This window comes from Oratosquilla oratoria, chromosome 11, assembly GCF_046742065.1.
Source record: "Oratosquilla oratoria isolate Oo_2021 chromosome 11, ASM4674206v1, whole genome shotgun sequence".
Lineage (NCBI taxonomy): Eukaryota > Metazoa > Arthropoda > Malacostraca > Stomatopoda > Squillidae > Oratosquilla > Oratosquilla oratoria.
This window is the reverse complement of record NC_134787.1, coordinates 4,045,601-4,062,212: the sequence shown is the minus strand read 5'-3', so window position 1 is coordinate 4,062,212 and position 16,612 is coordinate 4,045,601. Positions and strand designations below refer to the sequence as shown.

The 16,612-nt window shown below is 46.9% G+C and overlaps 1 protein-coding gene across 14 annotated transcripts in view; it reads right to left on the bottom strand.

Annotated features, from left to right (window-relative positions):
- Mrtf (Myocardin-related transcription factor) overlaps positions 1-16,612 on the bottom strand; it is a 314,147-nt gene that overhangs the window by 38,844 nt on the left and 258,691 nt on the right. For 11 of the 14 annotated variants that reach the window (XM_076192250.1, XM_076192249.1, XM_076192254.1 and 8 more), the window contains one exon: positions 289-398. The exons of the other annotated variants lie outside the window; for them this stretch is intronic. Coding sequence is in view for 4 of the 11 variants with exons in the window: in XM_076192246.1 (XP_076048361.1) it covers positions 289-398 (110 nt within the window). In the remaining 7 variants the exon portion in view is untranslated. The remainder of the gene's footprint in view (positions 1-288; positions 399-16,612) is intronic. 14 annotated transcript variants of the gene reach the window in all.

Sequence of the window (16,612 nt, the reverse complement as noted above, 5' to 3'; positions counted from 1 at the left end):
AGTAACTAATGAGGTAAACGCCAAACGGTTTTATTCAGTTGATCTCGACCGGGACTGCATCTCCGGTCAATCGTGACCCCCTCGGGTCCTGCCCTCAGGGTGATTCAAAAGGTCTGGCGTTTACCATCACCGACTCCTACACAAGGCACCACCGCGCTGAAGGGACCTGTGACCGACCAAGTCTGCGAATTCGGGTGCCGCCGTGCCTCCGAACCCCCAGAGGTCTCCTCCTCACTCCCGGGGAAGGAGGAGGAAGGGGAGGTGTTCCTCTCTCACTCTCGCTCTCACCTTGAACCACTCCGGGTAGAGGGCGGCGATGGTGTGGAGGAGGTCGTGGTCCAGCTGGAGCGCGAAGTACCGCCACTCCGTGCCCCCGACCACCACTCTAGTCCCGCACTCTGAAAAGAAAACACACACCAACGTTAGTGCCTCTTGAGAGTGCCACGGATCGCCCGTCTGTCTGTCTGTTTGTCTATACTCCTCGTGCCACCTACCACACACACCTTCCAAATCCCTCTCAATATTCATTCCTTCTCAAAATGCAAAATATATGTGAGAGAGAGAAAGAGAGAGAGAGAGAGAGAGAGAGAGAGAGAGAGAGAGAGAGAGAGAGAGAGAGAGAGAGAGAGAGAGAGAGAGAGAGAGAGAGAGAGAGAGAGAGGAGCAAAGTAAGAGCGCTCTACGAGAGCCGGCACTGCGTTCTTGCCGACCTGGTCCAACCTGACGAAGGTCATGGGGGTGCAAATTGCTCCAGACCTCTGCATGACCAGTCCATGCTAGTTTGACTACCTTCGCATAAAAAGCAATGCGCGCGCCGCGCACACACACACACACACGCACACACACACACACACACACACACACACATACGCACGCACGTATATGCAACCGGAAACACGCACACAACAAATACGCTGACACGTGTTGTGGTGTGTATCAGCCGGAGGGACTTCCTGGCTAAGCGAATCAAGAGCTGTTTAGCGCCGAACCCGCAGTGCCCCCTCGTTCCCGGGTGACACAAGGCACAGACCCCCCCCCCCAGTTCTTCCCCTTAACCCCCGACCCCTAAGCAGAGAACAGCTCCCCACCTCTTCCTGTTCAGATGAACGGGGAGGAAAGCCTGTCCGGCAACTTCATGCCTTCTCGATCGAGGGAGGCTCCCTCCCCCTCTATTCTACCAAACTAATAACTTCCTTGCCATTAGCCAGAATAAAATCTACTAAAGTGTTGAATAAGAAAAATCTGTCTCGCTTTGAACATGTTGGCTACAGAAGGGGCCCCTCCGAGGCAAGAGGGGATGTCGTGGTAGGCAAATACATACATACATATATATATATATACGTTTATATGTATATACATGTTTATATGTATATATATACATATATATATATATTGGGGGAGACGCTACTATCTTTCTCTCACGTGAATAAATTCAGCTGGCGGCCCTCTGAAACCTCACGAGTTGTCTACCTTAACGAAAGTTCAGCCAGCTCTGTTCACCTTGTAAATTCAGCAATGCATGTACTAGTATTTTTTCTCAACAATACATCCTGGAATCGTACAACTATCAAAAAGGAATCACACGCATACACACAACATGTGTCGCATTCTTTTTATTATTTATTATTATTACTATATATATACTACATTATGACTTTTTATACTGTCATTATGATTAATCTTATTATTTTTGTTAAATTTAGTTTTTCTGAAATGTAACGACTATTTGTCCCTCAACAAGCCACAAACACTAATCACGATACACATGTACGGGGATTAGAGTATCTGTGCATAAACATTACAAAATAATGTATCTGGAATATTGCAGCACAACCATAACAATTGTCGCGAGACAGTCGGGAAACACAAGATATATACCGGACGATGTCCTTGAATCCAGAGACAATGCATATCTTGCAATGGACGGGGTCTATATATAAACAGATCAGCCGTTTCCAAAAGATTTTTCATCTTCGAAATCATAAGAATCGACCAACCCTCACTACTCTACATATACACTCCCATAGACAACACTATTTTTCAAACACTCTTCTTCACGCATAAGCACGATCGTGCACGCGCGCGCGCGCACACACACACACACACATATATATATATATATATATATACAAGCAAGACTTTAGTGTGATTTATTCTGGCTAACGCCCAACAACTTTATTTACTGGTGGATGGTTTTCTCTGCCCGCTAAAGAGCAAGAAGCCAGTTACATTTTTTCCCACTGCTCCGGTCCTCTGACCCGAGCAGTGAAGCGGGGACAGGGACGACATTTCATCCATTGGGTGTTAAGAGTGGGGAGGAGGGAAGAGAGAGAGAGAGAGAGAGAGAGAGAGAGAGAGAGAGAGAGAGAGAGAGAGAGAGAGAGAGAGGAACGAATAGGTTTTGCATGGGTGCACGATGGATGTATGCTTTGAGTCGGCCTCTCACCTTATAAAGGCTTTTGGTATTTAGTATATATGTATTTATTTAATTTCTATGACATCAGAGCGCGCCCGTACGTCGGCCCTCTCTCACCATATCCGTGTCCACGCTGCAATTTAGAAACATTATCCCAAGACCAGATGATTTTATCGAGCTGCGGGAGAAGTGGAATAGGTTCACGTTACAGGGGCTATGCTCTTTGTGCCCGTGACTTTAGAGACTTTATTCTAGTGTAACCATCACCCACCACGCACGTGATCCACAGGCTTGCAACATAGCGAGACTCCCCTTCTTGCTAACCTTGCATTTCCCACACCATACCCCTAACGCAGCATATTTCATGACAAACAAGATAGATACCCAATGTCACCAGACTAACTTATCAAAAGTCCTTTTATTATAACTGCCCTAGTATATTACGCATAAACTAACATAGATATAATATACCTAACAATATCCACTAACTATAGGACTAACCCTCATATATAAACTGACCCTAATGCATAGAATAGCGAGACTAACGCCTTTGCTTACAGTAACCTACTAACAACCTATATAACCTTTAACACCCATGTCACGTAGGCGAGAGGCTGGGTAGGTCAAGAGCCTACCGGCCAGTCGTCAGAGCAGGCTGCCAGCCTATTGTGCCCTAGGTCAAGGCCTGGCACTTATTGTAAGAGTATTTAGCCCATAGGGCCCAATTGTAGTTTTATCATATTTGCAAACCAGATTTGCCTCAATTGTTAATTAAAAGTAGAAAACTCCCGTTTTGGAGTTTATCTCGCCCGCATTAAGTCCTCCTTACGTAACCAACAAACCTATTTAACGGTTACACTAACCTATCCAACGGTTACACTAGCTTAAACCAGGGGGGGGGGTTGACTCAGCTACGGAGGACCTCAGGTCAAGAAGAGGTCACACGAACCTGAAGCCCCGCCTTGGGGAAACGTGGCCTTTAAGGATTTGATTCTGGCAAGCGTCCGGCGACTTCACCCTCCCGGGACAAATCAGTTTACCCGATCGTCAGCCGACGCGGAGGAAAGGTCTCTGGAGCCACAAGGCACGGGATGACGCAATGAAGTCGCCGTGAATCTGAGACAGACCGACTGACGTCAAAGCTTATTAGGCCGAAAAATCCGGACCTCAAACGCCCCTTTAACATGGTGACGTACTCGGAACGGACAGAGAGCTTGGTTTGTCCCACGTCCTTCTTCCCTACCCCCCCCCCGAACCCCCCTTCAACTGAATAAAATCACCTGCATGCGTCACCTCCCAGGACGAACGCAAAACGACCTCGTCACCGTCCCGAAGCGGGTCCGGCGGCCGCGACTGTCAAGTGACAGACTACCTACCTCGGCGTCATGTCCTCCATGCCCCTTGGTGCTTCGCCAACACCGCCTACAGCTCCGCCGTCGCTGCCGGGTGCATCACGCACTCTAATAATAGCGACCCAAGGCCATGCAACCTCCTTTTCCAGCAAAACATTGACGGCGACGCTGAAGGCGATACACAACAATAATACGATCCCTCCTTATTGACCCCATTGCATACCCCGTTGTGATTACAAAATAAATAAAAAGAGAAATATATAAATGAGTAATAAATAAATAAATAAATAAATAAAATCTACCGACCGATCAAGACCTGACCTGACCTGACCTGACCCTAGGCTGAAGCTGAACAAGATCGCCTGGCATCTGCCGCAGTCACGACGGGCGCCGCCAGTCATCACGGAATATGAAGGGTAACGATTCTACTCTGCCGGATGGAGTGGTGGAGTGGGTGAAGACACTCGAAGCCACGATAGGTCCTAAAAAATTCATAAACACGATAATGAAGGACTTCGATCCCCGGTTCAAGGAGAGAAGGTCTGCTTACTAAACACATTTTGTAATGGCTGGCGCGTGACGTCATACGGAAACGCCGGACTGTCAGTCTGCCGTCAATCCCTACCGCAGTGGATGGCACACTATCCTTTCATTCTGATTCCAGGCGATTTCGTTCAGTTCCACATGACCCCTTCAGCTGCGGGCTCCCAGCCTCGCGAAGGGCGGGATTCGACTCGTTCAACACAGTGAAATACTTTACATATTTCGTCCTAGCTGATGCTAGACGATTTGATCAAGTCCAAGGGGGGTATATGCAGGAGCAAAAGGGTTTCATTGGTCTAGAACCCGCTCTGTCCCGACTTCTTCGCCCGAATAAAATCGCCTGCATTGAGCCACCGCGAAATCCGTCGAGTAGGCTACGTCTCCCTGTCGAAAGGGTTGGAGCCCAAAATCTAATGAGAGCTTCCGGCCCCGTGACGTCAGCAGAGGTGCGTATTGGCAGACCTTCTCTATTGATCTTGATCACACGCATCCCGCGCATACACCCTCTCCCGTCATCCCAATGCCTCCCCTCTTTCTCCTCCTCCTCCTCCTCCTCCTCTTGCACCCTACACACATGGTGTGCGGCTGTCGGTCAAGTCAGGCTGCCGGTAAGCACACGAGGCGGGCAGGTTCTTGGGGTGACTGGTGCTGACGTAGATGTCTGGGACCGGATGTGTCCAACGGTGGCACCGGCGCGGGTTGGTGACTGACCTGACGGGCGCAAGCGTCTTTCCGCTGAATGAACTCGCCCGGCGTTCTTCGCAAGACCGGGTCAACTATGTCCTCACATTTCACGAGGTCTCCCCTGGTCGACCTAGACAAAACCCGCGCCTCTTCAGTAAAAACAAAACATCTAGCGTTTGCCAAAACAATCTCAACACTTTCTGTGTTCTTGGAGACACTTCCTCTGTTTGTCGTCAGGTGATTTCATTTAGTCGAGGAACCATCATCCCCCCCACCCATACACTACTGCGAGGTTAAAAGTTCAATTACCTCAAACTTTTCAATACCATTCACGACTTCAACTGACTGACTACGACTTCAACTGACTGACTGTGATACGCAATCAGCTGTTCGCCCAGTTTCATACCATGACGCACTGTACTCCTGTTACTGTGCCAAAAGTGAGACATTTCATTTAGCTCAGCTAAATGAACCTGTCAAGTCAAAAGGACGAACTCTGCGGAAGTACACTACAAAGGATTATTATCAAGATGGCGATTAGATGAGTTGGACTGGGCTAAATCAGGTTAACCTGAGTTATAAGTCACAAATAGTAATCAAATGTTGAAAATACACTATACAAAAATAATTGGACCATTTTGACCCTTTCATATTTCTTTCAACAACATTCACACTAAAGTCAACACCCAAAACAAAATTTTACACAAAAGACTTGAGGCAAATTGTTGGATAAGCAGCCGAGGCAAATTGTTGGATAAGCAGCCCTGGTCACCAATAGTGCAAGTAGTGTACCCCCGTGCACTGTGACTTAAGGCAGGCAACCCGACTGGCGTTCGCCACAACAAAATGTATGGTACGCAGGGACGCACCGGGGTAGAGAAGCAAAATTAGATATGACTCTCATAGCAGCAGCGTCAGCAGCAGTCCGCTCGACTCCGTTACCGCTTGCTCTCGGCTCTGGTGGACTGATATCAGTGCAAGAATGAAACAGAAAACAGAACCAACACCGCGAGACAATAACGCCAAGTATGCATTCGGACCGCTGGGGCCGCTAAGGGCCCTCTCATGGCCCTCAGAAGGCCACTTAAACCTTTGCAACACGAGCGGTACATGCCTTCCAATCCAACTGCTTACGACGCCGCCCTGTAGAGTTTCGTCCAAGGAACGGCCAGGCGATTTTTATTCGTTACCTCGGGGGTGGGGCGTGATGAAGGGGACTGCGAACCAAGATACCAGACGAAAACAGGAACCGTGTATTTCTTGGGCCCAAGACCTTGAAATTTTGAGCCCAAATTCAAATATGTCACTTTTAACGCGCTTGGATGTGGCGGACACTTAGGAGCAAAGAAGTCCAAGGCTTCTCCGGGGTTTATATCTATTTATTTCATTTATTTTTTAAGGTGAGAGAGGCACGAGAAATCTGTACAGGATGTCATCGAGCTGGGGTTAATGTCATAAGAAAAAGGTCCCATGAGGTCAGTCACCCGGCGGGAAATATATGTATGTTTCCTTCGAAGATACTCGAACTGATCTACATGAAGTCTGACGAAGTACGATCCGAGGCGCAAGGCGTCGTCATCGTCCAAGAAGGCATATGGACAAGAAGTCAGAGATAAGATTTTTTTTTTCTTTTTTTTTTTTTTTTTCCCTCCCGAGAGATGAGGCAACACTTCTGCTGAACCGGGAAAGGGGAGGTGCTGATAAGGAAGTAAGATTGTTGGGAGATGTTGTTGGCCGAGGAGGGAAAAATAACCCTGCAATTTCTTACCGATGTACGAGCATTTTGTCGGGGCAGCGAAAGAGAGATTTTGCAAGATTTCGGCAATCTGCAGAAGTAAACAATTTACGATCCTCGAGAAGTTCGAAAGGCACGGTACCATCTGAGAACCTCCTATCTTGGACACAAAAGATCACGTCGATGTTCTTCCTCAAGACTTTGGCTGAGAAAAGGCCGGCCTGTCTTCTCTGCGTCTGTGCCCAAAATACCATTCTCGCAATAACTTTTGTGCCTATTTTTCTTTGGTATCAAGGAAACGGGATGGGTAATCATTCCGCGGGAAATCAGAGAATTACTGCCTCGCTGACCCCCAAGCAACAGCACTAACACACTGAAATTAATGAGACAATATTGGACCAGACCGAGAGCGGAGCGGGAGCGGACCGCGCCCGGACCGATAGTGTGAATCAAGCCTAAAGGTTCAAGAGGAGTAAAGGAGGGGAGAAGGAAGAGAGGGAGGGAGGGAGGAAAATTAGGGCACAAAGAACCATACATAACTCTTATTGAAAAAGGTGGAAAAAGAGAGTCACGGGTCTCGTTCCGAGTTTATTCCTGACCGGTTTCGCTTGTAGCTTCTTCAGAGGAAGCTACAAGCGAAACCGGTCAGGAATAAACTCGGAACGAGACCCGTGACTCTCTTTTTCCACCTTTTTCAACTTGTCACAATGTCTCAACATAACTCTTACTCCCAAAGCTTCCGGCACTACAGGTAACATTATAATCTGATAACCAAGACTGGCACTTCGAACCATTTGGTAACGTCACCTTGAAGGAAAACCAAGATGAAGTTGGTGACGGCATCACTGCTTAGCTTGGGCTCATTTAAAATACGTGGACGGCATAAGACACACAGACACAGATACACACACGCACACGCACACGCACACACAGGGTAGCTGTAGGGGTATCTTACACCAGTTTCCTTACTCTTCTTATGGCAGTGCAACCCCAGCTGCTCATAGTTAAGTATCACCACCTGTCAAATGAACATAATAAGCCTGTGGACTGACTGACGCTCTCTCTCTTTCTAGGGCACGACATGGAGCCGCTGAAAAGGTGGTCTGCACCCATGAGGCATTACGTTTCAAAAGAAAACTGAATTTATATATGGAGAGAGAGAGAGAGAGAGAGAGAGAGAGAGAGAGAGAGAGAGAGAGAGAGAGAGAGAGAGAGAGAGAGAGAGAGAGAGAGAGAGAGGGGGGGGAGGGGGGCACGCAAACAGTTCGACCTGATCCACTCAGACGACCACTGCGACAAAAAAAAAAAAAAAAAAAAAAAAAAAAACGTGCGAGGCGAATCGAGCTCACCATCAAAAGTTCGGAATATCATAGGATAACTCTGGAGGAAAGGAACAAGGCGGGCGAATCTGGCCTTAGTAACCCTTTGCCAATGTGTTCTATGTCAGTAACCAACCCACGTGCGTCTACAGATGTCGCCACGTCAAGTGACGTTCGATGACGCTGACGAGGGCGGAAGCGACCGCGCCGCGCCGCGCCGTCCCCCCGCTACCTCGTCGTTGTTAATACCGCGCCGCGATAAACCGCCCACACGTTTCTAAACCGGCTCCTTTCCGGGTCATTAGGGGCACTATTTTGCACTCCCTCGCTCATTAACTCTCCTACCATCACGCGACATTTCCCGCAGGGAGGGAGGGAGGGTGAGAGTGTGTGAGTGTGTGTGTGTGTGTGTGTGTGTGTGTGTGTGTGTGTGTGTGTGTGTGTGTGTGTGTGTGCGTGTGTGTGCGCGCGCGCTCTTGGTTCTCTTCGATACAAAGTGGGGCATTCCGATTTCTATTATTAAACATTAGCAAAGCTTACTAATATTAGCCCAAACCTTCTTCCAATGCAAATGGTACTTCTCCTCTATACATTCCTTTTGCTCTTTTACCCTTTGCCAACTTTCCTGTGTGAAGCAGAAATGTGTTGAAGTACGTAGTACGAGTGTATGTTAGCGCCCTTGTGTCAAAATGTGTAACTGTGTTATTGGGGCAGTTGGAATGAAAGTTCCCACTATGATATTTAGCGATAACCATCGCTTATATCCTTCGGGACAATATCGCACCGAAGTGGTGGAATCATACAGATGATAAGGGAGACATGGGGCGATAATGGAGTGGAGAGATAGCAGAAGTTAAAAGTAATCCACATTTTTTTTAAAAGGTGGAAGAAGAAGAAGAAGGTGGAAGAAGAAGAAGAAGGTGGAAGAAGAAGAAGAAGAAGAAGAAGAAGAAGAAGAAGAAGAAGAAGAAGAAGAAGAAGAAGAAGAAGAAGAAGAAGAAGAAGAAGAAGAAGAAGAAGAAGAAGAAGAAGAAGAAGAAGAAGAAGAAGAAGAAGAAGAAGGAGGAGAGGAGGCGAAGGAGGAGGAGGAGGAGGTTGCCCTATGGCAGCCGGCAACAGTCCCTGGGTCTTCCCTCGACTAATCCAATGACGACATTTTCTGCAACGTATGGGTGCCTGATTCTGATGCAACTGACTCTCTAATCTTATGTAATAAAAAGTAAACACTGGAAGTTCAGAGAGAGAGAGAGAGAGAGAGAGAGAGAGAGAGAGAGAGAGAGAGAGAGAGAGAGAGAGAGAGAGAGAGAGATCCGCAAGCACGCCCGCACACACATACAAACGCACGCACACACACACATACACAGAGGAGTGGGGGTATAGATTCTTGGGCCGCCTGGCCTGGCCTGGCCTGGCCTGGCTGGGAGGCAAGCCCATTGGGCCCTGCATCTCCGGGTCGAGGGAAGTGTTCCTTGGCTCGAGAGAAGACGAACGAGAATGATGGCGACGACCCTCTCCCACGTCCACCACGTGGCGAGACCACAGCGTGCATGAAACCATCGTAAGTCCCTTTCTCAACTTTCCCAAAGATCGCTAAAATCAATACGGTTACTATTGGCATCACAATATCTTACGACACATTGCAATGTCTTACGATAGTGTTCACAACAGCACATTAAAGATACCATTCGCAACTCATTACGATGGCTTAACGACATTAAAATGCCCTCAGATAAGACATTCTTCGTAACAGGGTCATTATATAAAGCCTGAGCTCCACAGCAACGGGCTAACTTCGTTTCATTACGATCTCCGCGCGGTTCTTCTTGGAGCACCCAAGAGGCCTTCCGAGGGCGGCTCCATCTCCCTCAGGCAGGAGTTGTTGTTGTTGTTGTTGGGGGGGGGGGGTGTCCTCGCCTCGACCAGAGCAATTTCCTCAAAATATTATCTGATAAGGAAAGTAATCTAACTTGGTGCGGCTTTATGACATCTTATCTCAAAAAAGTTAACGACATCGAGGGACAACATTCATTGACTTCTTATACATGTGCATGCTGGACTTGTACTGGTGTGGGTCTGTTTCTATGTCAAGGAGCAGGAGGAGGAACAGGCTGGTGGCAGAGGAGGAAGAGGAGGTGGAGGAGGAGGATTAATTAGTATTTCATCGACGATGACAAGCGCTTCTATCCTTAGGGGGACACAATCGCGCTGAGGAGCTGTAGCAGTCACAAGGGTGGTAAAGGAAAGCACTTAAGGATGGTTGGAACAGTCTTTTTAAATGGAAAATAATTTCTAATGACATAAGGATGCTGCGAGACTCTGGTCCGTAGGAGTATTACTGAAATCCCTAAAGTATTGATGGCATGAATTCATGGTGTCAATGTCCCATACGGGAAGAGAGGGTAAGGGTGAGGAGGAGGGTGAGGAGGAGGAGGAGGAGGAGGAGGAGGAGGAGGAGGAGGAGGAGGAGGAGGAGGAGGAGGAGGAGGAGGAGGAGGAGGAGGAGGAGGAGGAGGAGGAAGAGAATGGATCAGTCGCTAGTGGACATTTCTCCTTGTGTTTACCTAGTTGTAGTATACGGGGTTGCGACTGTACTCATGGAGTCCCGTCACCATCTTTCCATTCCTCAGGCTTAGCCCTTCTGTAGATTCATTAATGATAGTGGCCAAGATCATTCTTCTCATTCCACGAATTGACGTATCTAATGGATAGTTCTGGTTCTCATCAAATTTTATCCAATCTTTATATTTCAAGAGGATCTCTTTCATTTCACAACACTACGTCCTCGCTGTCCATTTCCGTTCCTTTTTTTTATCTAAATATATATATCATACCACTTTTCAATCTAAATATAATCATTATATCACCTCTCTTCGCTCTTCTAATGTGGAAAATCCCAGATCTTTTAGTCTCTAATCATATGTCTTATCAGCCAGGCTTGGAGTCGCTTCGGTTGCCACTCTTTGTAATCTTTCTCATTATATATATATATATATATATATATATATATATATATATATATATATATATATATATATATATATATGGGGGGGCGTGTAAACATACATATACCAAAGGTTTTTTCCCCTTACAAGGGAGGTAGCAAAAAACTGAAGCATAAAAACCACTCCCACCCATTCCACTCCCATCCACTACCCCTCCCTCCTTCCCTCCCTCTCATCTTGACTCCTGGATGACGGGTCATTCCTGGATCTCGCCCACTGCCCTGGGTCAGAAGCGATGTCGCAAGACAGCACATCCACACCATGGCCGTTTCATTAAATCGTCTACGCCACCTCTCCGTCCCCTCATTCATTCATTTTTGTGATCAAACTACTGCTGCGTATTCCTGTTTAGAGAGAACCAGACATTTCTGTCACATCATCCTCATCTAAATAATGAAATGCCACTCTTGTAAGCAAGTCATTAGTATGCGCTCGCGTGTGTGTGTGTCCGTCCGCGCGTATGTGCATGTTGCGCACGAATAGAATTTAATCAACATCTAGGGTTAATTCTGCACCTTCTGATCAGGAGTGTCACTGAGGTCTGACGATGGGAGGACAGGAGAATCATTCTAGCCAGCGTTCACCTCACAGATCCTCCACTGTTCAGGTAGCAGCCATCACTGATCCCTAAGGGAAGGGAAGGGAAGGGAAGGGAAGGGAAGGGAAGGAGTGGGGGTGCATAACGTCGGGAAGGGAAACGGAAAGGGTAAAGGGGGGGAAGGGAAATGGAAAGGGCATGGAAGGGAAGGGAGAGGATTTGGAAGGGGAAAACAAAGAGGGGACGGGAAAGGGAAGGAAAGAGAAGGTAGGGGAAGGGGAAGTGAAGGGAAGGGGTTGGGAAAGGAAGGAGAAGGGAAGGGAAGGTAGGGATAGGGAGGGAGGGAGAGAGGGAAGAGAGGAAAATTGTGAAAGAAACGGCGACAGGACGGAAAAAATGACGAGAAAGATGAGACGGAGGAAGAAGGTCAAAGCGACGGCGTGGGATGAGGAAGAGGAGAGAGAGAGAGAGAGAGAGAGAGAGAGAGAGAGAGAGAGAGAGAGAGAGAGAGAGAGAGAGAGAGAGAGAGAGAGAGAGAGAGAGAGTGAGAGAGGGGGGGTAAAGAGAGTGAGTGAGAGAGAGTGTGTGTGTGTGTGTGAGAGAGAGAGAGAGAGAGAGAGAGAGAGAGAGAGAGAGAGAGAGAGAGAGAGAGAGAGAGAGAGAGAGAGAGAGAGAGAGAGAGAGAGAGAGAGAGAGAGAGAGAGAGAGAGAGAGAGAGAGAGAGAGAGAGACGGAGGTGGGTGTGGATGGGAGCCGGTAAGTGAAGACAAGGGGGTGACAGAGGTTAAGTGGGAGCCTTTGACTCAGGGCCACGGTGATGCTTTGCAGGACTCTGCTGCGGCCGGGCCGGCTCTCGTCCAGCAGTGGCAGCGGTGGCCCGCCGACGTCCTTGCAGCAGCTGCAGCAGCAGCAGCTCCACAGTAGCGTCCCTGTGAGCTTCGGTGCCACTCACCACAGTGTTGTGTACAGGTCGGCACTCCGACCCCATCAATACTGTGACGTACTTAAAGCTTTTATCGGACAATACATTTTACCTTTGTAAACTCTCGTTTGGCAAATTCTGCCAGGTGTGTGTGTGTGTGTGTGTGTGTGTGTGTGTGTGTGTGTGTGTGTGTGTGTGTGTGTGTGTGTTTGTGTTCATCCTCTGTCTTCATGCAACAGAACATTTGGTGTCCTCCCCTACTCTCCCCAACTATTGAGGAGAGGACATTCTCTTTTCATTAGAGGATTAAATAATTTTTTTATTTCGAGTAAATGGAATTTGGGACTCAAACCTAATAAAATGGTCTGACGTTGCCAGAAAACTCGGGAAACTTTCCATTAAGCTAAACGAATTACAAGCCAGACGCGGTGGTCATGTTCTTTATTGTCCCGTGACGTCATGTCGTTTCAGAGGCGCACTCGACATGTCACGGTGTGGGAAATGCTGCATCATCAATGCGCATGGGACAGAAACAAAAGACGTTGCCAGCGCGTACAAACACAAACATACACACACACAAACAAACACACACATGCACACGGATGGTGTCTAGAAGCTACAAACCTTATTCATTGTGTGACAACAGCTTCGCATTCTTTCTTGTGAAATGTGAACTTATCGCGTGGTCGGCTTTACTTGTTACCAGTACACGTCTACACGAATCATACACCTTCATTCCGATGTTCCGGGGCAGCACGGGGTCGGAAACAGGAACAAACGACTCCAAATGGAATGATTTTCAGAAAATCCTGAGGAGTTATGAAGGCTCAAAAAGCAAATTTTCCTACATTCTTTGAAAAATGTACTTAATTTTTTAAAAGTTATCTAATCATCTTTAGAAATAATGCAATCTTCGTAATTTACTTTCAAAATGTTGTTTCCATATTTGTAATTAAACTAAATCTGACTTTATCGATTCTGCCAAACTATAATTTCTATGCCACGTTACTCCATGTCAATTAAGGTCTCCCCATAAATAGTCGTCTTGGTGACAAACACGGGGGTAGATATTGAAACAATTGCAAGAGCGACTCGAATTATCGGACTTCCATCTACTGGGGTTCGACCCCAGTAACTCATAAGAACATAAGAATGAAGGAGACTGCAAGAGACCATAAGCCCTACACTAGGCAGCTCCGTAACGCAAGTGACGCGACTGGACACGACCTCCAAAACGGACGCGAGACGTCAAGTCGAAAACGCCGATATGATGTTGAATAACGGTCAGAAACCAATTTCTATGCTCTTTCGTCGTAGATAACCAGGGGTCCTATACCTGAGAGTCGAACAATAAAGGTATTCTTGCCGTTGACGCAAGCTTCCGTCGGAGCGGAAAAATTACAAAATTCAACAAAGAAAGTGGTGCTCTGTCTGTGTATACTCGTCCAAAGAGCGAGCGAGCGAGCGAGTGGTCGAGACGTGGCTTCAGCAAGGGTCCTCGCCAATTACCACGAAACCTTACCGACGAGAGGCAACGAGTCGGGCCGGTCGGCCGGCCACCCAAGTGACGCACCACCGGTTTATCTCACTGTACGATTTCCACAAACTTGATTACATTATACCAGCGGCGCAGAATTGTCCTCGGTTCCGGGGATATATGGTTCCTGCCGATGCATGAGAAAAGGAAGGAACGGGAGGTAAGTGGTAATGAACTTTTCTGTTATATAATGCAAAAGAAAACACAATGACACAATGGGTACAAGTTTCGTAAGATACGTACTCCAGTAAAATTAAACCTGCTACTAACCAAGGACCATAACAATGAATCCTCGAGTTACACGAGCCCCAAAGGAAAGAGTGACCTTGTAGCAATTGAATTCCAATTGGCGGATGGAGATATAGGGCCCAAGCATGAATCTCAAATGCGAGACAGGTACAATATTGGAAAGGCAAAATTGCCGCGGGTTGAGGAAATTTATTGAAGAAGCAAACTGAAAGTACACAACGGTGCTATGGTCTCCGCATAGGGTGAAGGATATAAACAGCATTGACAGCATACAAAGAACATTGACCAAATTGGCTCAACAATGATAATAAACACATCAAGAGAGACTGAAACCACTGTGCCTACTATCAACGAAGGAGAGAAGTGTAAGCGGTGACTTGACAGAAGTGTTCAGGACATTAAAAGGTATAAAAACGACAAAGTTCTCAAAATCTGGGACAAGCAAGTTCTGAGGTCAGGGAGCAAAGTTAAAACAAATCTAAAAGATGTCAAGAAATACAGTTTTCCATACAAATACATTAAAACCTAGAATAGACGATAATATTGCCCAAACTAAATTCATAAGCTAGGTATGGTGGAGAATATGAGAAAGGATCTCACGAGCATCTTTCCTATAACAAAATCAGGTAAATTCAACACATACACACACACACACACTGTGTGCAAAAAATACAAGAATTCAAGAGCAAACTGGATATGGCGAGATACAATGACGTGACACCCCGAGCTTAGCTCCCCTCTCCCGTATGATACAACTAGGTAAATAAACAAACACACCTTCACTGTTGGGGATAAAGTGGGCAAATCCAGTTGTGTCATTGTTGCTGACTGGAAAAAGGATCACGTATTTCCTGGAGGAAAAGCCGGGACTAAAAGCTGCGGAATGCTGAAGAAACTGCCTCCACAGTCATGGGAAATGACTCAAGAAGCGACTAATCAGATTGAAGATTTGTTTTGGCTGAGCCAGTACAACAGGGGTGGTTCGCGTCCACGTCCATTAAAAATCAAATCAAGTCACGTTGAAGGATGTTTGGGTCAGGAATGATGCTACTGAGGATGAACGGGAAAATATAAGGGGAATTGCATTTGAAGCCAAGGGTATGGACAAGAGTTAAGTAGAATAATATTTTTTCTCGAGTTTTAAATCAAAAGTTGTGGAAACGGTATTGAAAAAAGAGAAGAGGGTGTGATAATGCAAGAGGCAGTGTAAGGAGTTTTAAGTAATCTGTCCCTACCAAACTCCTACGTGGGAGATGTATCCCTTCAATTTGCTCACAATATCTATGAAAACGCGTACAACAATCATCGGTTGCGATTAATTGTAGAAATGATAACAACAAACCCGATTTAGTACCCCGCTTATTGCTCGCTCCAGTTCCGCAGCCCATACCACCTGCCAAGGCTTCGGCCGTAGCACGCAGGTGGACCCTTCCTTACTCCATTCATTATCGAAGGACTGCTATGGATATAAACAAAATGACCTGTTCGAAATAAATGTCATCTCGCACGGCAGGGTTTCCATGCAACCGCTTAATTTGTCGATCAACTCATCATACTCCTATCTAATCAAATCTTATGATTAGATGGGCGTGAGACTGTCCACAAGAATAGAGGATCCGGTAAATCACAGCATATGTCACAAGATTGTCTCTTTGGCTGAAAATCTACATCGTCATCGGTGTTGCCTAGCTTGTGTGGCCATTTACATATGTGCGTTTCACGTTCAGAGGTCTGACGCAGTTAGGAGTGAGTTCTACAAAGATAATCTAGTTATCACTAAGTGGTGAAGCTAATCTCGTCTTCCGGATATGAGGAAAGCGCCACAGTTCCGTGCGTGCGTGAATGCTGCGAGTCTTGAGAGTGAGTGTAGAGGAGAGGGGGAGGGGTCAGCCATAACAAATACCTAACGGAAATAACGGCCATCGTTACCATGCCAACGGAATTTTTCGGGGGGGAGGGGGGGTTGTGGCGGCTTCACGGTCCACTGCGACGCGAGCAAGGTCCGTGACATACATCATGTAGCAAGTAGTCAATGAGACATCCAAACCTAATACTACTATCACTATTGTAAAGCCGTCCCCCACTATCTCTCTGGGTTCATTCTTGCACGGGCTTGTCCGAGGCAACCTTGTTGGGTTCTGTGCCGGAAAGAAGGTCCAATCAAACTCAAGGTCTTCCACTTCCTGGTCATACGAGATCTGACCTCATACGAGATCTGACCTCACTTCATCTACCCAGCAGATCGTTATTTACCGATCTGCCGCACTTTAGATATTTCATTCCACCTAACGCCAATGACATTCGACTGAAGGAGA